A 25,604-nucleotide genomic window follows, 5' to 3' on the forward strand; every position below is an offset into this window, starting at 1 on the left:
ATTGGTGGGTTTAATAATTTATCGTCAAGAGATGAGAATTGGTAGAAATCCAACCTGCATCTAAACATAATTATTTTTCTCCGAAGATCCATGTGCAAAGTTATTTTTTGGGTAACACAAAAGGTAAAGCAAATATTAGGGGAATATTTTGAAAGCTGGCGGCTACACCACCTACACTGGTTTTTTAATGCGAAGCGGAGCCCAGCTCTCTCAGACCCAGATTCTGTGCCTGACTTCTCCTTTGCTTTCGCGGGATTTTTCAAACCTGCAAAACAGGCAATGCTTTCGCCGACTTTCTTGCCACCACGTATTGGTATCAGCCTTTATCAAACACCTTCTCTGCTCTCCATTCCACCGCCAAAACACACAAAGCATTCGAATTCAAAGCCTAATTATCTCAAAACCTCATCAAATTTTCGCTGTTTTTCTTGCGAAACTTCATCTTCTGCGTCAGATTTTCAGAATTCGAGCTCCCACGAAAACCCAGATGCTGAATTTTCGGTTCATCAATCGCTGAGCCAAAGCTTACGGCCCTACTTGCTTGCTCTTTGGCTTCGGTCATGTCGCAGTCTGAAAGAAGTGAGGAGATTGCATGCGATTGTTTTGAGGTGTTTGGCGAACCCGGTTACGTATGTTTTCAACAATTTGATGTGTGCGTATTTGGTTTTTGGGAAGTTGGGGGACGCCCGGAAGGTGTTTGATGAAATGACTGTGAGAAATGTGGTTTCTTGGACCGCCATTATTAATGGGTACTTGAACTTTGGTTTTGACGATGAGGCTTTGGGGTTGTTTGAGGAAGCTATCAATGATGGGGTTGTGCCGAATGGTAAGATGTTTGTGTGCTTGTTAAATTTATGTAGTGAGAGAGGGGATTATGAGCTTGGGAAGCAAATTCATTGTGGTGTTTTGAAAGGGGGTTGGAGCAACTTGATTGTTGACAGCGCCGTTGTTAAATTATATGCGCAGTGCGGAGAGCTAGCGAGTGCTTTCTGCGCATTTGATCAGATGCCGAAGTGGGATGTTGTTTGTTGGACAACTATGATCACTGCATGTTCGCAACAAGGGCATGGACAGGAGGCTTTTTCGCTGTTCTCGCAGATGTTGAGTGATGGGTTTTCTCCGAATGAGTTTACAGTGTGTGGTGTTCTCAAGGCTTGTGGGGAAGAGAAGGAATTAGGATTTGGGAGACAGTTGCATGGTGCCATAGTTAAGAAGATTTACAAGAATGATATTTTCATAGACACTTCTCTAGTTGATATGTATGCAAAATGTGGGGAGATGGTAGACTCGAGAAATGTATTTGATGGAATGAGAAACCGAAACACAGTTACATGGACATCTATTATAGCAGGGTATGCGCGGAAGGGCCTCAGTGAGGAGGCCATATACCTCTTTCAAGTAATGAAGAGGAGGAACATATTGGTCAACAACTTGACCATTGTAAGCATCCTCAGAGCTTGTGGTGGGATTAGGAATTCGGTGATGGGGAAAGAAGTTCATGCACAGATAGTCAAGAACTCGGTCGAAAGACTCAAAACCAACTTACACCTAGGAAGTACTCTAGTGTGGTTCTACTGTAGGTGTGGAGAGTACTCCAATGCCACAAGGGTCCTCCAACAAATGCCTTTACGAGATGTTGTTTCATGGACTGCAATCATTTCTGGTTGTACACAACTTGGGCATGAGGCTGAAGCTCTTGAATTCTTGAAAGAAATGATGGAGGACGGGGTGGAGCCCAACGCGTTTACTTACTCATCTGCTTTGAAAGCATGTGCTAAGCTGGAAACTGTTCTGCATGGGAAATTGATTCACTCCTCTGCAAACAAAAGTCCTGCCATGTCTAATGTGTTTGTAGGTAGCGCTCTGATTTATATGTATGCAAAATGTGGGTACATAACAGAGGCATTTGAAGTTTTTGACAGCATGCCAGAACGTAATTTGGTTTCTTGGAAGGCTATGATAGTGGGTTATGCAACGAATGGTCTCTGCCAAGAGGCTATGAAGCTCATGTACCGTATGCGAGCAGAGGGTTTTGAGGTGGATGATTACATCCTTTCCACTGTTCTTACTGCATGTGGAGATCTTGGATGGGAGATAGATCCTTCTTTGGAGTGTAGCCTACGGTCTAGTTGATCCTATCGCCTGATAAGAACTTCGGGTTAAGCTTGAATTGTGTCTAAGATGTGGTTCCCTGCCCGGACCAGATATATGAAACTGAATTGACAGGAGGAAGAGGAAGCCAATGTCAAGATCAAATTGCCACGACCTCCTCATTGAGATCACATATACTCGTTAATATAAAGGAAGGGATAATTCAGCATTGTAACTTCCAATCAAGTTATGTATCGGTCCTCGTATTTTGTTCAGAGTCGGAGAATGTTACTGCGTTACGGACCCTTGGAAATACTGAACTCTGTTGAGGAATTAGCATGTAGAATGTAGCAAAACTGAACGTAGCAAAACTGAACGTAGCTTATGTAAATATACGTTCAGTTTAATTAGCCACGTATATTAGCGACAAGATCATATTAGTTTCAATCTAAAATCTTAAAATATTTGACAAGTTAATAAAGTAAAACATGAAAATGGATTTTCTAATAATTCATGAATTTTAAGTTAGATTTTGCTTTATTAAGTTGTCTGTTGTAGGCTTATTTGATTGAACTAATCTAAGGTATTAGAGAGAGAGTGGGCTGGCGGTATTAAGAGAGAAGAGAGAGTGATTTAATTCTGAGGTGTGTATTGTATCACCCCTATTGTGCCTTTATTTATAGTAGTAGGATAGGCAAACACATTACCCTTTTAGGATTACAACTCTTAATAGGTAATCAACTCCTAATAGGAATATAAGAGATATTCTTATATCTACTAGGATTTACACAATCACATTAATATTCTAAATATGACTGCAACACTCCCCTTTGAGTGTGTAAATACTCAACAAACCATCGCATTAGATCTTCAGCAAAGAAGGTAGAATAGTTGATGAAGTCATCGGCACAACGGGTGAACGCGAGTCTCAAATATAAAGAAAGTATGCATTGGTAGTAAAACTCACAAAACCTCACTATGGTAAAACCCAAGGCATGGGCAAAAACCCATAGACTAAGGAGAAAAGTAAGAAGTATGCATTATGTCTAAAATAAACGTCAAACAAGACGAAAGTAATGAACTCAACGGAGCATGATCATCTCAGGATGGGTGCCTCATCAAAACCTCATTAGGTAGCAAAAACCCAATGGGGGAAAATGCTCCTAATCGTAGGAAAAATAGTACATTAAGATCAAGTGAGTATGCTTCTGGATACTCCCCCTGAGTTAGACATAACTTCTAAATAAGATAACTACAAGCGATTCAACTCAGATAATTTACGCATACCGATTCCTTGGACAAGCTTCTGAAAAGTAGACTTGGGCAATGACTTGGTGAAGAGATCGGCCAGGTTGTCCTAGAAACGGATTTGCTTGACTTCAATGTTCTAATGTTGTTGTTGCTGATGAGAGTAAAAGAATTTCGGCACTATATGCTTGGTGTTGTCTCCCTTGATGTATCCCTTCTTTAATTGCTCGGTACATGCTGCATTGTCTTCAAAGATCGTTCTAGGAAGGTTAACGACAAAAGTATGACCATTAGTACTTCAAATATGTTCCATGACTACTCTCAACCAAAAGCACTCACTCGATGCTTCATGCAGGGCAAGAATCTTAGCATGGTTTGAAGAAGTCGTAACTAGCTTTTGCTTGGTAAACCTCCAAGATATAGCCGTGTCTCCAATGGTAAAGACATAGTTTGTTTGAGAAAGTGCCCTATATGGGTCAAACAAATATCTAGCATATGCGTAACCAACAAGGCAAGAATCAATTCGAGAACCATAGGGGGAGGCAACACTTAAAGATTCGTGGGTATAGAACAAGCCCAAATCCATCGTACCATTGAGGTAGCGAAAAATGTTTTTAACACCATTCCAGTGCCTGTATGTGGGCACATTACTATATCTAGCCAATAAATTAACAGTGAAGGAGATGTTGGGTCTAATGCATTGAGCCAAGTACAATAAAGCCCCAATTGCACTTAGGTAAGGAACTTTGGGTTCCAAAATCTCTTCTTCATCTACCTTTGGATGAAAGGGATCTCGTTTATCATCTAGAGTCCGAACGACCATAGGTGTACTCGAAGGCTTCGCTTTATCCTCATTAAAACGTTGTAACACCTTTTGGGTGTAGTTCGATTGATGTACAAGGATTCTATCTGAACAATGCTCGATCTCCAGGCCGAGGTAGTATCGAGTTTTCCCAAGATCTTTCATCTCAAATTGTGATTTCAAGTGCGTAGCAATTTCCTCAAGCTATGTGGGAGTTCTGATGAGGTTCATGTCATCGACATAAACTGCAACGATTGCAAATCCAGAATGTGACTTCTTTATGAACACGCATGGGCATAATTCGTTGTTCACATAGCCCTGACTTGTCAAATATTCACTCAGACGGTTATACCACATTCATCCGGATTGTTTCAATCCGTAGAGTGACTTCATCAACCTAATTGAAAGAGTGTTCTGTGGTCTAGAACTATTTGAACCAGTCAATGGAAGTCCTAATGGAACTTTCATGTATATTTCTGTAACTAGATCCCCATAGAGATATGCGATTACCACGTCCATAAGCTGTATATTCAGTTTTGTAGAAACTATCAAACTAACAAGGTAGCGGAACATTATAACGTTCATTAGAGAGGAATACGTCTCCTCGTAATCAATCTCAGGGCCCTGAGAGAAGTCTTGCGCTATGAGGCGTGCTTTGTATCGCATTATTTCATTCTTTTCATTATGCTTCCTCACAAAAACCCACTTATAGCCAATGGGCTTCACACGTGGTGGTGTAGGAACAATAGGTCCAAACACTTTATGTTTCGCAAGCGAATCGAGTTCGACTTGGATTGCTTGTTTCCAATTTGACCAATCTGTTCTACATTGACATTCATCAACGGAACATGGTTAAATGTCATCGCTAAGCATGATGTCAGTAGCTGCTGTGCACGCAAATGCATTGTCGATAATCATCTTATTTTGATTCCAAACTTCATCCAATACTGCGTAGTGGACAAAAATCTCACGATTCTCGGGAGGCCGGGTTGTCTCATCTAAGACATCACTGTAATCTAGAATAACCTCATACGTTGGAACAGATGAGTGAGCGATGGTCGGATTCAAACTAGGGTCACTAGTTAGTGCTATTTTCCTCTTCAGGGGTTGTGAATCCTTTGAACCAAAGGGTCTGCCATGCTTCAGGGTCGGAGCAGATGATTGGCTAGCCATCAATGTACCGGGCAACGTGGAAGGTGCGACCTCCCCACCTTCGGGGGCAGTCGGCCTTCTTAGGCGGGCTGGTGACGTACGTGGGGTACATCTATCCTTACAGGTGCATTTGCAGCAGGTATATGTGATATTGTCACCTTAACTAGATCATTAAAAGCATCTGGCATACTCTGAGCAATATTGTGAAGATCTATAATTCATCACACCTCAATTTTAGATTGGGCAGTGCGGGGATCTAAATGAGACATAGTGGGAGCATACCACGACAATTCGCGACGTTCTCCAGTAATGTTAGCATGCTTATCTCCCCCTAACGATGGGAATACTGTCTCATCAAAGTGACATTACGCAAAATGTGTGGTAAAGAGATATCCTGTCAAGGGTTCTAAATAGCGAACAATTGATGGCGAATCATAACCGACATAGATTCCTATTTTTCTCTGATGACCTATTTTGGTACGTAGTGGCGGCATTATTGGCACATAAATGGTGCACCCAAACTTCCATAAATATGAGACATCAGACTCTATCCAATGACCAAATGTAACGGTGAATGTGGTTGGGTAGCAGTGGGCCTCATGCGGACCAATATAGCTGCGTGCAATATTCCATAGCCCCAGGTAGATACCAGCAGTTTAGTTAGCATAACCAAAGTCCGAGCTATCAATTGAAGGCGCTTTATGAAAGTTTCTGCCATGTTGTTTTGGGTGTGAACATGAGGTATATGATGTTCCACATCAATCCCTACTGACATGCAATAATCGTCAAAAGTCTGTGACGTAAACTCTCATGCATTATCCAGTTAAATCAACTTAATTGGATAATCAAGTGGTGAGCCCTTAGCTTAATAATTTGTGCTAGAAGTTTTGCAAATGTAGTGTTGCGTGTGGGCAACAGGCAAACATGTGACCATCGTGTCAATGCATCAACCAATATCATAAAGTATCTAAATGGTCCGCAGGTTGGTTGGATATGTCCACAAATATCCCTTTGAATCCTCTTAAGAAACTTAGAGGGGTTGTGAATAAACTTTGTAATCGAACGTTGAGTATTCAACTTCCCTAAAGAACACGCATTGCATGGTGGGAATCCAAGGTAGGGAGGTAATTGATGCCCATGAGATGATTTGAGGATATGGCGCATCATGTCACATCCAAGATGTCCCAAACAGTTATGCTAAAGCAGCAAAATGCTATGGAACTCAGGCATAGGGCCGGCCACGTGATGGGCTTCTATGCTGTGAATGGTTGTGATGTACAACCCACTCGGGAGACGTTCCAACTTCTCGTGAATACGCTTTTGGCCATATTTATACGAAGTGGTACAAAGAAATTTAGAACCATTATCTTCAGTGGTTTCAACATGATATCGATTATCTCGAATATCTCTAAAACTCAACAACGTTCTTCCGGAATGTGGAGAATAGAGTGCCTCTTTAATGGTTAAGACTGTACCATTGGACAACATGATACGGGCCTTTTCGTATCCTTCAATCAAGTTGGATGGGCCTGAGAGAGTTGTCAGATGTGCTTTCTTAGGTATAAAGTTAGTAAAATAGTGTTGCTCACGCAATATGGTGTGCGTGGTAACACTATCAGCCAAATAACTAACTTCCCCACTAGACATATACCTAGAAATAAATTGATTGAATTTGTCACATGCATAAATATAATTCCATTCATTCAATTAAGCAATTCAAGAAATAATATCCATCAAATAACAATCCATAATTCAAAACAAACCAAAACCAAACAAATTATTCCAAAGATTTAGAAAAATTGTTCAAAATTAAACCATAAACCTAGAAAAATAGGGAAAAGGGGCCAGCCACTCCTAATGGGTTTAGCCACTAGGGGTAAACACCCTATAAACATGTCTAATTTATTCGTCCATAGACGATGACACCTCCTAAAAATTTGATATCTTCATTGATGTAGTAGCATCTTCCGGATGATCCACATATGCAAAGTTAGACTCACGACGGGAATGAACTTGACGATAGCCTCGGGGTTAGCTTGGCATACGCGTGACCAATTATCCTTTGATCCACAACAATATCACATATCCATTTAAGTGGAAGCCGATTGAACGGGAGCTTTACCTTTGTTCTTGAAGTTCGGGGCCTTAGAGCAAATCCACTGGAGTGGAATTTGCCCAACACAAAGTAAAAAAATCAAGCTGGGAGCCTGTCAATCCACTCCAGCTGACCCTTTTGCCTGGGACGCAGCCCAAGCTGGTCACCAGGCCAGCCCAAATTTGACTGAGCAAGAAGCCGGCCTATTTGGCTGGCGCGTGCGCGACAATTGCGCGTGGCCGCGAGTAGGCGGCAAGATTGCAGAGGGCTGTCAGCCCACTTGTGCTCCGGAGCCCCATTAGTGACGTGGCATGCTCATAGCCGTTGGATTTCCAACGGCTAGTTATTCTAAACCGTTGGATTTCCAACGGTAAAAAAAAATTAAATTTTACTTTTAAACTAGACCGTCCGATCACAGATCAACGGTCCACGTTTTTTCCCCCAAAAAATTAAGAATTTCACTTTTAAAAAATACATAATTTTTTTAATAAATTTAGATAATAATAATATTTTATTTTTTTATAAATTCAGAAATTAAAAATAAAATTATTATTTTATAATAAATAATAATAATATTTTAATAAAATGGACTAGGCTATTTTTTGTTAGGGGTGGAGATGCTTTGGCCTATTACTGTTCACTGGGGGTCTATTACTGTTCACTTGAGTGGATAAATGCGCTGAGTGCTGGCATAAAGTCCTTAGGGGTGGACTTGCTCTTAGAGGCAAGGGGTGGATGCTGTTGGGTCACATGTCCTCCCTTAAGGCTGGCGCTTTGTTGAACTTGGGCCCGTGGTTAGGTTTGCCGCCCATTACCACGGCCACAATGGTTTTTTTGTCATTTGTGGCTGCTAGAATTAGTCGCATGCGCTTCAGGCGGGACATTTGAGTTAGTTGGTCGAGCTTGATGATTCTTCATCAAAAGTTGGTTATGCTTTTTGGCGAGAAGTAAAACAGAGATCAAATCCGAAAATTTGGTGAACTTTTGTGCCCTAAACTTCTGTGCCTTATATTGTTGCTGCATGACAATATTGGTGGCGTGGAAGGTCGAATAGGTCTTTTCCAAGAGATTTGATTCGGTTAGTTCCACTTTACAGAACTTCAGCAGTGATCAGATTCTACAAACTTCAGAGTTGTATTCATTCATAAACTTTAAAGTCTTGGAAGCGAAGATGTTGCCAGTCGTGTCTTGCTTCAAGCAAGTATATGTCTTTCTGGTGATCGAAACGGTCAGCCAGGGCAAGTTGGAGGGTGCATGGATCTTCCTCAGCGAGGTACTCAGTCTGCAGTGCAATGCATCATGGATGTGTCTTTGAATGAAGATCATTGCAGTAGCTTTCTGAGCTTTGTCGACAGGTTTGTTGTCGATCGGCGCCTCAATAGTGGCTCTAATGCCCTTTGTAGTAAGATGGATCTTCACGTCTTGAACCCACTTCAGGTAGTTTCTTCCAGAGACTTCCAGAGCAATGAAATCAAGCTTGTTCAAGTTTGACATGGCCCTAAAACGGAGGGTACAAAAAATGTGATTAGTCATATGGTGGTCCATAGACATATATCGTAAAACATTCGGGTTCTACAGACATGTATTGGTTTAATTTATGCATGAAAACTACAGGTTTCATGTGGTAAGTTTTGAATGAAAACTCCAGGTTTCAAAGGCATTAAATATGAAACTATAGGTTCAATTTAGTTTTTATGAACGATTAGTTCATAAAGGAGAGGTTCCTGTAAGAAATATAGACTGCAATATGTTGATTTAAGTGTAATGGATTTGAGTTTCTTCGGGAACTCAAGTGTGAGAGCTTCGTTACTACGAAAGTATGTCGACGATTCAAAGTATAAAAATAAATTATTGAATCGATAATGTCCAAAAGTGATATTCAGGTCAATAATTTTGGATTAATTATCAGATTAATGGATTGCAGGTCACTTTTAATTAATTCAATAGATTGGGACCAAACGAGGTCGATCGTGGAAGCAAAATAATGCCAAAATAATAACATTGGGTCGAAAAAACCATAGCCTAAAAAAAAAAATCGGGCTGGGTGCCGTGAGTAGGGCAAAACCCTATAGGCATATGGGCTTCGGTATGGCTGCAAAAGCAGCCCATATGTCACTGCAGGCGACGGGCCGACAGACAGGAGCCCAACAGTAAGCTGCTGGCGTGATTGGGTGGAGACCATAGCTCGGAAGCAGGCCCAGAGGCTTGCGGGTGAAAGAGAAACCCTAGTCGCAGCTGGGTTTCAAGTTTGGGCCGTAGGGACTAAGCCTAACCCCGTGGGTTGGTTGACTGAGGCGCGAGTTGTGGCAAGGGCTAAGCCCAGCAACTAGTTACTGGTGTGGGTCGAGATGGAACGACTAGTTCAACATGTGTTGGTGTGGGTTGGGGTTGCAGGTTCATGGTAAGAAACTAAACCAAGCACACGACCTAAAGGCTATAGGCTTCGATAAAGGTCTGAGACGTCAAACGACGTCGTCTCAAGGAGGGTCTCCACGCGGTTGGGCTTCAGGCCAGCACGGTAGTCCTTGTGGTGGTGCCACGGCAATGATGCCGCAAAATCCCAAATTCCTTTTTTTTTTCCGAATTTTTCTAGGGTTTGAAAAACCCTAATATGCTTCTAATTTATTTACATGCCTTGACTCACAATTCCACTTAGCAATTTAATTGCGTAATGCATGAAACACACACACACACACACACACACACACACACACACACACACACACACACACACACACATATATATGTATTGACAAATATATGAAACATGTACAATATATATATATATTGTAAGGAAAATATGAACATAGAGGGGTTCATGCATTATGGGGAATGTTTTTATGCTTCGTGGACGTTTCAAATATCTTCCTTTATTTTAAGCGTACCTAATTAGCAAAAAACAAATAAAAGCCTTTGAATTTTGTGGAAGATAGTCTCCTCCTACAATCTTTCAGTTCCTTATCTGGTAAGAGCGTGCTGATAACGTGTTGTAGGTCTATTTGATTGAACTAATCTAAGGTATTAGAGAGAAAGGGGGCCGACGATATTATGAGAGAAGATAGTGATTTAATTGTGAGGTGTGTGTTGTATCACCCCCATTGTGTCTTTATTTATAGTAGTAGGATAGACAAAAACCTTATCCTTTTAGGATTACAACTCTTAATAGGTAATAAACTCCTAAAAGGAATATAAGAGATATTCCTAGATCTACTAGGATTTACACAATCACATTCCTATTATAAATATGACTGCAACATTGTCAAATATTTTAAACCTTTGGATCTAATCTATTATAATTATATGACTAATATGCATTTGGTCCTCAAAATAAGGACCTTAGGAGAGCAAGACTGCGTCAGCACATACTTCCCCACCCACTAATCCCCCGTCCCCCGTCCCCCCATATTTTTAATACATCGATATTTTTACACTAAGGGGAGGGAGAATTCGGCAAAACCACGCAATGGATAATTCGTCATTCACGAGATTCAAACCAAGCCCTCTGACCCACCCACTAACCCGTCCAAGTCCCCATTTTATTTCTTTACAAAGACCTTGCCCCATGGTTCTTCAATTTTGTCTAAAATTACCATTTAATTCCTTTGTGCGTCTTTATATAAACGGTTTTGTTATGTGCATAGAAATAGACCAAGAAAAAAAGAAAAAAAAATTAATTTACACAATGGGTAACTTAATTTGGTATGTGATAATGTTTATTTATTTATTTTTTTGAACAAACGATATTATCGATAGGGAGAGAAGGTAGGCTACGCTTCACAATAAGCTCGTAATAATGTGATAAGTGGTGATATGTGATAACACTAGACAGTAGTACTAAGTGACAATATGTGATAACATTGATATATCTAATTTTTTTCTCATGATCAGGTATGAAAATAATTTTTTTAAAGACTTGAATAGAAATAGACTGAGAAAGAAAGAAAAAAAATAATTTAGCCAACAAATTAAGAAAATACATTATTTCGACGAAAAAATGGAACTTTAACGAAAAACTCCTAGTACTATTCACTTTAACGAAAAATCACATTTTTACACTAAAAAATCAATCATGATACTATTCACTTGACCCTTTATTTTGTTCTTATCGTTAAAACTCAAAGTTTTCAAACATTTTTAATTAATTTTCCACGAAAAAAAAAGGAAGTAATGAATTTTGCATATTGTATTATGAATTTAATTTGGAATTCAGAATTTAATTACCCATTGAGTCCACGAGAATATTCAAAGTCCAAAAGCCGGACTGTCCAAAATTCATGTTTTCAGCCCACGGACTTCCCGCTCCCTCCGCTCCTTTCTAACCGCGGTTTCATTTCAATCTCCTTCTCCCCCTAAACCCCCAAATCAAGACTGTAACTTAACTTTCCCCCCAACATTTATTACCCATCTCTCTAACTCCTTTGAGATCTCTCTCCATCTCTCTCTCTCTCTCTCTCTCTCTCTCTCTCTCTCTCGGAGTGGTTCGTCTCCAATCCAACGAATCCAACCAATCGGGCTCTCTCAGTCCCTTTCAGATCTGTGAGATTTCTCTCTCATTTTTTACATTAATTTTGAGTTGATTTCTGTTATTTTTTTTGTTAATTGTTGATTTGGCTGCTGATTATATCCTTTTTCCTGTTTTTTTTTACTGAGAAATTGATAAAATTAGGATGAAAATTTATTTATTTGGTCGAGATAGTTGAAAATTCACATTTGCTTAGTGCTATTTTATTGGTGAAGGTTGAATTTGATACTTTATCCTGGGGCTGCAAAATTTGTATTATTTTAACTGAATATACTCATACTTTGATTCTACCTGTTTGTTGGGTAATAATCTTCTCCTAAACTAACAATCTGCTGAGCCTGTAAGTTGTAATTAGTCAAATGGGTTCTTGCTTTTGGACTTTTTTCTCAATCTTGGATTCTTGTTTACGCTGTTGAATTTAGTTGTGGTAAAAGCAGGTCAAATAATGTGTATCTCTTTGTTGTTTAGGTTTGCATAAACACGGTAGTTTTGTTTTATTATCAAGGTGGATTGGGATTGATGTTTCAGTGTGTGTCTCTGTTAGCAACAGAAAGTGGTAATTCTTTAATGTACAAAGAAATATATACCAACATGATCAGCATAGATAATGATTTTGATCAGCATAGATAACGATTTTCATTTCTGATTTGTACGTTACATAGAAAAGGAACATTTAACCTGAATGCTTATTCTCTTACTTATTGAGCCAAATAGTTCCTTTTGTCGTTTAATAAGCAGCTACGTTCACCAGTTTGCTATTAATGAAGGTCAAGGGGTAAGCTAGTTGGTTGCAAATATATTCTCTAAAACTATTGCAGGATCCTGCTTAAATTCATTGAATGTTTGAAGTTTAAAATTTTAAGGGTTGTGTTTTAATGAGTTAGTGCTTGAACTTCATTCTTCCCAGCCTCATGGAGAAGGAGGCTTCAGCTAAGGAAGATATCACAAGTTCTGTAAATGCTCAAGATTTGGACAAAGATACACTTGCTCTTCATAAAGATCTGGGTGAACCATCAAAGGAGACGAAAACTCTGAGTATCAGCACTGGTGGTCCCAAGTTAGACAAGGATGGTGGAGAAGATGTACTAGTTGATAAGACGGCCAGGAGCGGGGATGTGAAGTTTAAAGATGGGGGAAAAAAATTAGACAATAATCCAAGTCACAGGGACATAGGTGAGAAGATCGATGAGAGTAGGGATTTGGAATCAAAAATTCAAGAAAAAGAATTAGACTCTGATCATAAGGTGGAGTATGAAAAACAAGAAGCAAAAATGCACAATGATGGTTTACAGAATAACTTGGGTAGGAAGCCAGATGAAAGTAAGGGTTTGGAGTCCAAAACTCAGGAGGAGACAAATCAAACCACAGATGAAATTCTTGGTGAGGAGGAAGAGCAAGAGCCGGTGTTTGATGGAACAGAGATTCCTGGGATGGCAGCTAACAGAAGTATGTCCACTCGTTCTTTAGATCTTGATTCAGAGAACCAGGGGGTAGTTGAAAAGGCAGTGGCGCTTAAAAACCTTGTTAAGGTTAAGGGTGTAGTTGCAGTTTCCACATTTCTGCGTCGCCTTTCTGGCAAAAGAGATGAAGATGGTGATGCAGAAAACAAAGCTGCGCAGAGGGAGGAAGTCACTGAAGGACCAGCACAAGCTATAGCCATAAAAGGAAGAATTATTCTGTTCACAAGATTAGGATGCCAGGACTGCAAAGAGGCTAGGTTATTTTTGTATAGGAAGAAGCTCAGATATGTAGAGATCAATATTGATGTATATCCCAGCAGAAAGCTTGAGTTAGAGAAATTTGCTGGGTCTTCTGCTGTTCCAAAGGTTTTCTTCAATGAAATCCTTATTGGAGGCTTGAGTGAGCTAAAGGGCTTGGATGAGTCTGGAAAGCTTGATGAGAAGATTGAATATCTGATTAGTGAAGCACCGTCGTGTGAAGCTCCTTTGCCGCCACTTTCGGGTGAAGACGATCTATCCAGTAGTGGAGCTATTGATGAACTAGCTTTAATTGCCCGGAAAATGAAAGAATTTGTTGACGTGAAGGATCGTTTTCATAAAATGCGCAGGTTCACAAACTGTTTTTCAGGTTCAGAAGCAGTGGATTTCTTATCAGAGGATCAGTATCTGGAAAGGGAAGAGGTTTGCTATTTACTTTTTCTTTTCTTTGTTAAAATTTTGGAAAGCAAGTTGAACTTTGTGAGTGGTCATAGGAATTCCACCTTTCAGTGGGCTAGATTACTTTACACTGTCCTAAGGGGTTACAGGGCATCCTTTTCTAAAATTTATTGGTCTTGATTCGTGAATCTACATTCGGATTATCTCATATGGACGAAATTGTTTCATCAAGTGTGCTGTATTTACTACGTATGCAAAATCAATTTCTAGTTAAGGTTATCGTTATTAACTCTTCTCTTTTCCTTTTGGTTTGTGTTATGATGCAGGCTATTGAATTTGGGAGAAAGCTTGCAAGCAAACTTTTTATTCAGAATGTTCTTGAGTGAGTCACTTGAAGTTTTCCTTGAAGTGTCTTTATATTCTCTTTCACTTGGTTTTATTGCTAGGAAACTCTGAGTGGAAAGTAGTTCAAAAGAAAGTACTCAAGTAAAATTACATTTGATTTACAAGAGGAAATTTTAGAAAAATGAGGTCTCAGCTGTCCATGATTCATTGTCCTGTTAAAGACTACAGTTAGTGGTCGGACAACATATTTTATTTTTTTTCCAAAGTCGGATGACTTATTTATTAAACAATTAAATGCGTGAAGTATTAGTGGACAATTTCAAATTTTGATTTTCATGTCAGACCAACTTGTTTCACATATATTATTCCATTGTTGACATATTTTCTTCTGTTTGTTCTCAACAATGCTTTTATGTTGCTCTAGGGAAAATCTATTTGAGGATGGGAACCACCTATATCGGTTCTTGGATGATGATCCCATTGTTTCGCAATGTCAGAACATTCCGAGGGGTATAATAGATGTAAAGCCAAAACCCATCCTAGAAATTGCATCAAGGTTGAGGTTTTTATCTTTTGCAATTCTTGAGGCCTATGTGTCAGAGGATGGAAAACATGTTGATTACAGAAGTATCCATGGAAGTGAGGAATTTGCAAGGTTTCACTTTTCTTTTCTCTTTTGTTTTTGTCAAATAATTTTTAGCTGGAAAAGGTATTTTGGTATCTCAATAAACTGTTTTTGGTTTTATATCCAACACATTGTTAACGGTAATATCTTTGTAGATATCTGAGAATAGTAGAAGAGCTTCAAAGAGTGGAAGTGAAGGATATGAAGAGGGAGGAGAGACTTGCTTTCTTTATGAATCTCTACAATATGATGGCCATCCATGCAATATTGGTATGGGGTCATCCAACTGGAGCAATAGAGCGAAAGAGGTTGTTTGGGGACTTCAAGTATGTTGTTGGTGGGTCCACATACTCACTCTCAGCTATTCAAAATGGCATTTTACGGGGAAACCAGCGACCACCATACAACCTCATGAAGCCATTTGGTGCAAAAGATAAGCGTTCATTGGTAAGATGATAATAATATTCTTCAGTATTTACATGGCATAAACTTTTACTTGGCCACTTCAGTCATGTATGTATTCATCAGTGTATTAAAAGCATGAGGCGTGGGCGAGGCGTCCGAGGGATAGCCCGGCCTAGGAGTGAGGCAAAGCCTCACAAGACCTAAATTTTTTAATATATACACTGAGCGTACACATATATTATATTAAAAAAAGAAGATTATTAATCAATAATCACCCTGAGCACATACATATATTATAAATATATATACACCAGTGTATTAAAAGCGTGAGGCGTGGGCGAGGCATCCATGGGATAGCTTGGCCAGACAGTACACACATCCATTATATAAAAAATAAAAATCAGAAAAAAAGGTAGAGAGACGATAGTGCAAAGAAGAGGTATGAGGCAGTTAAAACCCTACCCAAAATTTGGGTTTGGGAGTTAAAAAAATAAATAAATAAAGCCCTGAGGCACACCTTCTGTCACCGAAGCGGCTCCGGCAAAGCCTTACGCCCACTCCCACAAAACAGAGGCGGCAACCCTCAAGCCCAGCCTAGGCGCCCTCTGAGGCGAGTCTTTTAAAACATTGATATACACACATATTATATTATATTATATTATATATATATATATATATATTAAATAGAGGATGAAAAGCACAATAAGCATTGAGCACACTTATAACAATGCATGCAGACAGCACACACATCCATTATATAAAAAGATAAAAATCAGAAAAAAAAAAAAAAAAAAAGAGAGAGACGATAGTGCAAAGAAGAGGTATGTGTCAGTTAAAACCCTACCCAAAATTTGGGTTTGGGATTAAAAAAAGAAAAAAGAAGCCAAAAAGAGTTGCCTGGACGCCTTGAGGCGCTTCTTCGCCACCTAGGCGGCTCCGGTGACGCCTTCCGCCCACAGAGGCGGCAACCCTCACGCCCAGCCTTAGAGGAAGCCTAGGCGCACCCTGAGGCGAGGCTTTTATAACATTGGTAACAAATTGGGCATTCCCATGTGTAGCATTTCAAATTTCTTTTGGCCATAACATTATAAAACTTGCCTGTCTGGTTTTCTAGTTTGAGAATAGGAGGTTGATGCTACACATTCTTTTCAAGTCATTAAAATTCAGAATTGCAATCTGCTACTAGGCAACTCTTATCTCTTAAGAGCGGAGTCTCTCTGTCGTCAATTTATGCTACCTCATTTTTGTACCTTTCCGTATCAGGTGGCTCTTCCTTACCCAGAGCCTCTTATTCATTTTGCACTGGTTTGTGGTACTCGATCTGGCCCTGCTCTTCGATGTTATTCTCCTAGTGACATTGATAAAGAGTTGATGGAAGCAGCCCGTGATTTCTTAAGAAATGGAGGTCTTATTATAGATTTTGATTTGAAGGTTGCATCAGCTAGTAAGATTCTTAAATGGTAAGCTGTTCTAAGCAAGTGTTCTAATTTTTTATTTCTTCATTTAGGGGTGGGGTTTTTCTGAGCACATTCTGTGGTTTTCTTATTTGTCTTATATATAACAAATATAGGAACACGCACACTGTCTTTAAATTGGGGTTCTGAAACTTTCGAATAATTAACCTCTCTCGTCTAATAATACTCGTTAACGGTCAGGTTTAGCATAGATTTTGGCAAGAATGAGGTAGAGGTACTGAAGCACTCATCAAACTACCTTGATCCAGCTGTATCGGAAGCTTTACTGGAGTTTCTTGCCGACTCTCAGTTGAAGGTGACATACCAGCCTTATGACTGGGGTTTGAACTGCTAACGACGTTAGTATACCTTTCTCCCATACCATATACAACTTTAAATAGCTTCCCCTGTTTTCCAAAATATAGCATGAAAGAAGTGATGAATATGTACTTTCATTATTTCCATTTGTAGTTTGATAGACAAACCAGACGCATTTTCCGACAAATAGTTCGGCGAGACGCATTGAAAATGTTCTTTTCTCATACGTGAAACATGATGGTTTGGCTTAAAATTACAACGATGTAGTCTTATGTCTTTTACCTTTTTACATTGCAATTTGTTTCTTTGGTCTTCTAATCATCAAATGCATGACTATTGACTGGCTAATTGTACATTTGTGAGTCCTGAATATTGGTGTAGAATTCTAGTTCCAACATGTTCTTTACAATTACAATGGTTTCTTGGGAAATCTTGCATTCCTTGATTTTGGTAGAATATTGGGCTTCATTTGGAGTTGTAAGATTTCAAATTTAGGGAGTTTACTTGATGATTGTTTGATAATCATTTCGTTTTTAGGTTTCATTTTTTTTAAAGCGAAAAACTTGTTTGGTAATTGTATTCGGTTTATGAAAAGTGACAATTATTTTTTTGAGTTTCTAAAATTTGGCTTGGTTTTGGTTTTCGATTTTTGTTTATTTATTTTAAAATGAAAATTGAAATGATTACTAGCATAAACTTGTCAATATCAAAGTCCTAGTATGTGGCCTTTTATTAGTGAGGTAATATTAGAGGGATCAAATTTACAAACCAAATGATGTGGTTGTAGATGGTTAGATTATTAACAGTGTTGATTAACAGGTTTGTTTTTTATTGGTGACATATCATTTGGTTTAAAAATTTGGTCTCTTTAGTGTTACTCTTGTTGAGAACGTTGCGTTTAAGAATGGGAAAAACAAGAACAAACTTCGGAAATCGAAAAACAAATAATTAAGATAAATAACACCAAGAATTTACATGGTTCGGCAATATGTGCCTACGTCTACGAGATAACAACAATATTTCACTATATCAATAATGAGTACAACCAATAATCTTGCCAAATCTCTAGAACTAGGACTTGACGAAAAACCTGAAAGAACAAGAACAAGAAATACACTATCTCTTTTCTTTTCTCTCGCACACATTTTGCCTTTACAACATTCTCTCACTCCAATCCCTTGAGTGGTACACAACTTATTGTTTTGCTCCCTTCTCAAAACTAGTACAATAACCCCTTTATATAGACATAATAAAGGTCTTCTTCAATAAGGATTATTAATCCTAATTGGAATCTAGTTATGAATCCTACTCTAATTGAGAAACTAACTCCAATTGGGTAAACAACTCCAATTGGGAAAACAACTCCAATTGGGAAAACAACTCTAATTGGGAAAATAATTCCAATTGGGAAAAAAATTTAATCCCTTAAGACTATAATTCCTTATAGACGTAGGACAACTTATCATGGGCTAGAAAAAACCTAACAATCTCCCCCTCTAGACCATGAGGAAGGTATACCATAATAGGATTGCTTCTCTTGACCAAACTCCCATTAATCGAACTTTTCATGACCAGACTCCCCCTGATCGAATTACCCATAACCAAGCTCCCCCTGATCGACCTACTCATTAACCAAGACCCTCCTGATTAGATTTTTCTTGACCAGGCTCTCCCTGATTGCAATACCCATCGTCATTGGCAAAGGCAATTATAGACTTCTTTGCCAGAAAACCATCAATCATCTGCATTAAAGAAGCTCTTCATCGTAAGTCACAACACTTGCAGTATTGTTCCCATCCTTTTGTTCTTTTTTCCATTTACGACAATATTTCTTCATGTGACCCTTTTTCCCACAATAGTGGCAGTCGCCATTGAATCTTGTCTCACCAGAATTCTTGCCTCTTTTCTCTGTGACAAAGAGTTGTCCAGCACCTGCACCTGAAGCTTTTCTATTTGTTTATTCATTAAACATGGTATGCTTAACAGCATCCATAGACAGTACGCCATTAGAAGCCGAATTGCTTACAGTTACGACAAAGGTTTCCCAACTATCTGGCAAGGATCCTAGCAATAAAAGTGCTAGCAGCTCTTCTTCAATATTCAAACCCATAGTGGCTACCTGATTGATCACGTTCTAAAAGTTGTTCAAGTGCTCGGTTACACTAACATCTTCCGCATACTTCATGTTGACAAGCTCTTTGATAAGGAATGCTTTCTTGACAACGGTCTTCTTCTCAAAGAGGGATTCTAACTTCTTCCAAAGAGCTTGAGCATCAGTTTCTTTAGACACATGGTGATAGATGCTCTCATCCACCCATTGTCTAATCGTACCAATAGTTTTACGATTCATCTTGGTCCAATTGGCATCAGACATATTTTCTGGCTTGCTATTAATACCTTCAATTGGCTCATGGAGATCTTTACAATAAAGCATGTCCTCCATTCTTGATTTCCACGTAACCCAGTTGGAGCGGATGAGTTTCATCATAATTGCACCCTCCATTCTAAACAGATATCAACCAAACCTGGCTCTGACACCACTTGTTGAGAACGTCGTGTTTAAGAATGGGAAAAACAAGAACAAACTACGGAAATTGAAAAACAATAACCAAGATAAATAACACCAAGAATTTACGTGGTTCGGCAATATGTGTCTATGTCCACGGGACAACAACAATCTTTCACTATATCAATAATGAGTACAACCAATAATCTTGCCAAATCTCTAGAACTAGAACTTGACGAAAAACCAGAAAGAACAAGAACAAGAAATATACTATCTCTTTTCTTTTCTCTCGCACACACTTTGCCCTTACAACATTCTCTCACTCCAATCCCTTGAGTGGTACACAAATTATTGTTGTGCTCCCTTCTCAAAACTAGTACAATAGCCCATTTATATAGACATAATAAAGGTCTTCTTCAATAGGGATTATTAATCCTAATTGGAATCTAGTTATGAATCATACTCCAATTGAGAAACTATCTCCAATTGGGTAAACAACTCCAATTGGGAAAACAATTTAATCCTCTAAGACTATAATTCCTATAGACGTAGGACAACTTATCATGGGCTAAAAAAAACCCAACAACTCTTAGCAGTGTGTGCGGTTGCTAAATTTGACATTTCTACCACCTGGGCTTGGTTAAGTTTTGTTCTTTTTCCCATCTTTTTTAAATTCAGAGGGGAGATTCAAACTCAAGAGTCTCTTGTAACACTACACTATCAGGGAAGTCGGAAAGAATTCTTGGATTGCATCATTGTTCTCATCAATTTATTCAACAATTGTCACATGCGCTACACAACGAGGAGGAGATGGGAGGGGAGACAATAAATTTTTGTGTATAGTAAGAGACTTGTAACTCAAATAGTTAAAAAGTGTATAATTTGACGCCTAAAAGTATACTCAGACCTTCCTCTTTCAATTTTGCTAAAATATACTAGAACCTTTCTCTTTCAATTTCGCTAAAATACTCTAATTAACCTTCCTCTTCCAATTCCGCTTGTATAGAAAAATAAAAAAATAAAATAAAAATAAAACAACATATAATTATGATTCAACCCAATTACATATAGCTACAAAATTATTGGTCAGAGTCATTGGTCCGGATCACTTGGACCACAGGTGGGTCTCGATTACTTGGATCGGGTGATCATATCATAGTAATGGGGATGATGTAGACAATAACAACAACAACAACAACAAAGCCTTTTCCCACTAAGTGGGGTCGGCTATATGAATCCTAGAACGCCATTGCGCTCGGTTTTGTGTCATGTCCTCCGTTAGATCCAAGTACTCTAAGTCTTTTCTTAGAGTCTCTTCCAAAGTTTTCCTAGGTCTTCCTCTACCCCTTCGGCCCTGAACCTCTGTCCCGTAGTCACATCTTCGAACCGGAGCGTCAGTCGGCCTTCTTTGCACATGTCCAAATCACCGGAGCCGATTTTCTCTCATCTTTCCTACAATTTCGGCTACTCCTACTTTACCTCGGATATCCTCATTCCCAATCTTATCCTTTCTCGTGTGCCCACACATCCCACGAAGCATCCTCATCTCCGCTACACCCATTTTGTGTACGTGTTGATGCTTCACCGCCCAACATTCTGTGCCATACAACATCGCTGGCCTTATTGCCGTCCTATAAAATTTTCCCTTGAGCTTCAGTGGCCTACGACGGTCACACAACACGCCGGATGCATTCTTACACTTCATCCATCCAGCTCGTATTCTATGGTTGAGATCTCCATCTAATTCTCCGTTCTCTTGCAAGATAGATCCTAGGTAGCGAAAACGGTCGCTTTTTGTGATCTTCGCTAGATTGCTCCGGTCATTAGTGTGGATAAGTATATAAATGGATAGAGATAGGAAAGCAAACACAAGATGTACGTGGTTCACCCAGATTGGCTACGTCCACGGAATAGAAGAGTTCTCATTAATTGTGAAGGGTTTACACAAGTACATAGGTTCAAGCTCTCCTTTAGTGAGTACAAGTGAATGATTTAGTACAAATGACATTAGGAAATATTGTGGGAGAATGATCTCGTAATCACGAAACTTCTAAGTATCGGAGTGTGGTGTCGTCTTGACTTGCCTTATCTGTCTCATAGGTAGATGTGGCATCTTCTCTGGAAGTACTCTTCCTCCATCCAGGGGTGGTATCTTTAACTGGTGGAGATGCACAAGGTAATGTATCAATTTCACTTGAAGCTTACTTGTAGTTTCAGGCTTGGTCAAGCGCGATACAAACCATGTAGTAGGAGTCCCCCAAGTCGCCGAGCTAGGGGGTCTGCTGAAAGAGGTGACAGACAAGGTAAGCAATCAGAGCTCCGACTGATTGTTCACCTTCTCCCCATCTTGCAGCAGCATGAAGGATAAAGAGAAGAAAAATGAGAAGAGATGATATGAGATACTTTTGCTTTTGAAGAAGTAACTTTCCACAGGCTTATTCTTGAACTGAGCTGGAGGGTTTTCTGGTTTCCTCCAAAGTATAAGGCCGACTGAAGAATTTGAGGGTCAAAACAAGTCCATCAAATCTAGAGTACGTTCCACCCTGCTGATATGGGATACTTTTGCTTTTGACAGAGTAATGGATGTATCGGCACATGTGCTGTTACGCTTGTCTCCACATGCTTCCTTGTATCCTTCGCACTTGCCCTATCTGTTCCTCAAGCAGATGCGGAATCTTCCCTGGAAACATAAGATGTTGAAGATGAGTACTCGAGAGCAATGCCAGGTAAGTAATCAGGTAAGGGGTTCCAGGCAGTCAGTTCCTGGCTGGAAGCTTGATTCCAAGTGCTGACTGATTGCTCTCTTTCTCCTTGTCTTGCAGGTAAAAACAAGGCCAAAGGAAAAGACAGGGAAAAAGCATGATATGGGATACTCTTGCTTTTAACCCTGATGATATGAGATATTCTTGCTCTAGTATAGCTTGTTTGCAGAGGTATTATCGGGGGGAAAGAAAGCTGAATATTTCGAAAGGCTTCGTTGGGAGTGCCCTCTCAGATATGATGAAGGGTTGAGCATTTTTGCAGGTCTGCCTGTCCGTTGGGGATGGAGGTCGACATATATAGGAGTCTCCCTAACAACAAGTAGTAATGCTATTCCTTTACCCTACTTGGTCATAGCACGGTAGTGGGAGCTGCCAGTTTCACATGTTTTAACTCTGTCAGAGCACTTTGAAAAAGTGGTCTGTGGTATCTGGCTCTCGAGATTCGGAAAACGATGCCTCTTCGATTTTTGAGAAAGCAATCATGTTGGGGGTCTGACTCTCGAGATTCGGAGAGCAGTGTCTCTTCGATTTTTGAGGAAGTAATCATGTTGGGAGTCTGGCTCTCGAGATTCGAAGGGCGGTGCCTCTTCGATTTTGGAGCAAGCAATCTTGTTGGGAGTGTTGTCTCGAATGTGAGTAAAGGTTGGGCATGTTTGCTAGTCTACCTTGCCACGAAGCACAAAGGTTGACACACAGGGACTTTCCAATTATCCAGCAATGGTACTGTTCCTTTACCCTCTCTTCGATTTTGAGAAAGTAGTCATGTTGGGAGTCTGGCTCTCGAGATTCGGAGGACGGTGCCTCTTCGATTTTGGAGCAAGCAATCTTGTTGGGAGTGTTTTCTCGAATGTGAGTAAAGGTTGGGCATGTTTGCTAGTCTACCTTGCCACGAAGCACAGAGGTTGACACACAGGGACTTTCCAATTATCCAGCAGTGGTACTGTTCCTTTACCCTTGTGGGTAATAATATGGTAGCTAGACCTTCAAAATTTATGTGTCTAAACTTTGTTAGTGCTGTTTCTTTGCTATTCTTTTACCTTTCTTGGTCAGAGCGATGTAGTGGGAGCTGCAAGCTTCACGTGCTCAACTTTGGCAAAGTTATATGTGGTACCCATGAGCTATTGTTGTGTGTGGGAAGTGGGTGATTGAACAGTAAGATTCATGTGCTTTCTACTTCACCAGAAGTCTTCGACAGAATGCCCATAATTTCTGCAAAGCTGAGTGTGCGTGTGACAGGTGCTGACAAGGCTAGAAAAGTAGGTGCCTCTTCGATTTCTGAGATTGGCCCTCGTGGTCTCTGAGCAGCCCAGCTTTTGAGAAAGCGAGCGCCTCTTCGATTGATTCGGAGAACGATGCCTCATCGATTTTTGAGAAAGCAATCATGCTGGGGGTCTGGCTCTCGAAGATTCGGGGAGCAGCGTCTCTTCGATTTTTGAGAAAGTAATCATGTTGGGAGTCTGGCTCTCGAGATTCGGAGGGCGGTGCCTCTTCGATTTTGGAGCAAGCAATCTTGTTGGGAGTGTTTTCTCGAATGTGAGTAAAGGTTGGGCATGTTTGCTAGTCTACCTTGCCACGAAGCTTCTCTTCGATTTTTAAGAAAGTAGTCATGTTGGGAGTCTGGCTCTCGAGATTCGGAGGACGGTGCCTCTTCGATTTTGGAGCAAGCAATCTTATTGGGAGTGTTTTCTCGAATGTGAGTAAAGGTTGGGCATGTTTGCTAGTCTACCTTGCCACGAAGCACAGAGGTTGACACACAGGGACTTTCCAATTATCCAGCAGTGGTACTGTTCCTTTACCCTTGTGGGTAATAATATGGTAGCTAGACCTTCAAAATTTATGGGTTTAAACTTTGTTAGTGCTGTTTATTTGCTATTCTTTTACCCTTCTTGGTCAGAGTGATGTAGTGGGAGCTGCAAGCTTCACGTGCTCAACTTTGGCAGAGAACTTTGGCAAAGTTTTCTGTGGTACCCATGAGTTATTGTTGCGTGTGGCAAGTGGGTGATTGAACAGTAAGATTCATGTGTTTTCTACTTCCCCAGAAGTCTTCGATAGAATGCCCATAATTTCCGCAAAGCTGAGTGTGCGTGTGACAGGTGCTGACAAGGCTGGAAAAGTAGGTGCCTCTTCGATTTCTGAGATCGGCCCTCGTGGTCTCTGGGGAGCCCAGCTTTTGAGAAAGTGAGCGCCTCTTCGATTTCTGAGATCGGCCTTTGTGGTCTTTGAGCAGCCCAACTTTTGAGAAAGCAAACGCCTCTTCGATTTCTGAGATCAACCCTCGTGATCTCTAAGCAGCCCAGCTTTTGAGAAAGCAAACGCCTCTTTGATTTCTGAGCAGGCGCCTCTTCGATTTCTGAAGCTCCGTCGAGTGCAGATTTTTATAGGGGCTGGCATTAAGTTCCAAAGCACACTTGAATCTCCACCAGTAGAAGCTTCATTCTTGCACTTCTAAGATCTTGATTTGTCCGACCTCTTCTCTCTTCAACACCTTTGAAAATGTCTGGCCCCTCCGACCGTCGTTTTGACTTGAACCTTGTTGAAGAGGCAGCCCCGCCTTCTCCAGACAACATATGGCGCCCATCCTTCGTCTCCCCCACTGGTCCTCTTACCGTTGGGGATTCCGTGATGAAGAATGATATGACCGCTGCGGTGGTGGCCAGGAACCTTCTCACTCCCAAAGATAACAGACTACTTTCCAAACGGTCTGATGAGTTAGCTGTTAAGGATTCGCTGGCTCTCAGTGTTCAGTGTGCAGGTTCTGTGTCTAATATGGCCCAACGCCTATTTGCTCGAACCCGCCAAGTTGAATCATTGGCGGCTGAAGTGATGAGTCTCAAACAGGAGATTAGAGGGCTCAAGCATGAGAATAAACAGTTGCACCGGCTCGCACATGACTATGCTACAAACATGAAGAGGAAGCTTGACCAGATGAAGGAAACTGATGGTCAGGTTTTACTTGATCATCAGAGATTTGTGGGTTTGTTCCAAAGGCATTTATTGCCTTCGTCTTCTGGGGCTGTACCGCGTAATGAAGCTCCAAATGATCAACCTCTGATGCCTCCTCCTTCTAGGGTTCTGTCCAGTACTGAGGCTCCAAATGATCCCCCTCCGGTGCCTTCTCTTTCTGAGGCTCTACCGACTGCTGAGACTTCTCCTAAGCAACCT

General features: G+C 40.2%; 2 protein-coding genes across 3 annotated transcripts; both read left to right on the forward strand.

The window, feature by feature from the left end:
* The first annotated feature begins 77 nt into the window (after positions 1-77).
* On the forward strand, positions 78-2,366 carry LOC126606011 (pentatricopeptide repeat-containing protein At4g18520, chloroplastic). The gene has a single exon (XM_050273470.1). The coding sequence runs from the start codon at positions 91-93 to the stop codon at positions 2,131-2,133; it is 2,043 nt and encodes a 680-aa protein (XP_050129427.1). The 5' UTR covers positions 78-90; the 3' UTR covers positions 2,134-2,366.
* Positions 2,367-11,656: 9,290 nt separating this feature from the next.
* LOC126605364 (uncharacterized) lies at positions 11,657-17,427 on the forward strand. 2 transcript variants are annotated; one of them, XM_050272746.1, is made up of 7 exons: positions 11,657-11,924; positions 12,795-14,051; positions 14,354-14,409; positions 14,797-15,027; positions 15,153-15,444; positions 16,666-16,862; positions 17,058-17,427. In XM_050272746.1, the coding sequence occupies exons 2-7, from the start codon at positions 12,822-12,824 to the stop codon at positions 17,209-17,211; spliced, it is 2,160 nt and encodes a 719-aa protein (XP_050128703.1). In that variant the 5' UTR covers positions 11,657-11,924; positions 12,795-12,821; the 3' UTR covers positions 17,212-17,427. The 2 variants fall into 2 exon arrangements, with proteins under 2 accessions (XP_050128703.1, XP_050128702.1); XM_050272745.1 differs by having other exon boundaries at positions 12,818-14,051.
* Positions 17,428-25,604: the final 8,177 nt, after the last annotated feature.

Source organism: Malus sylvestris, chromosome 15, assembly GCF_916048215.2.
Source record: "Malus sylvestris chromosome 15, drMalSylv7.2, whole genome shotgun sequence".
Classification (NCBI taxonomy): domain Eukaryota; kingdom Viridiplantae; phylum Streptophyta; class Magnoliopsida; order Rosales; family Rosaceae; genus Malus; species Malus sylvestris.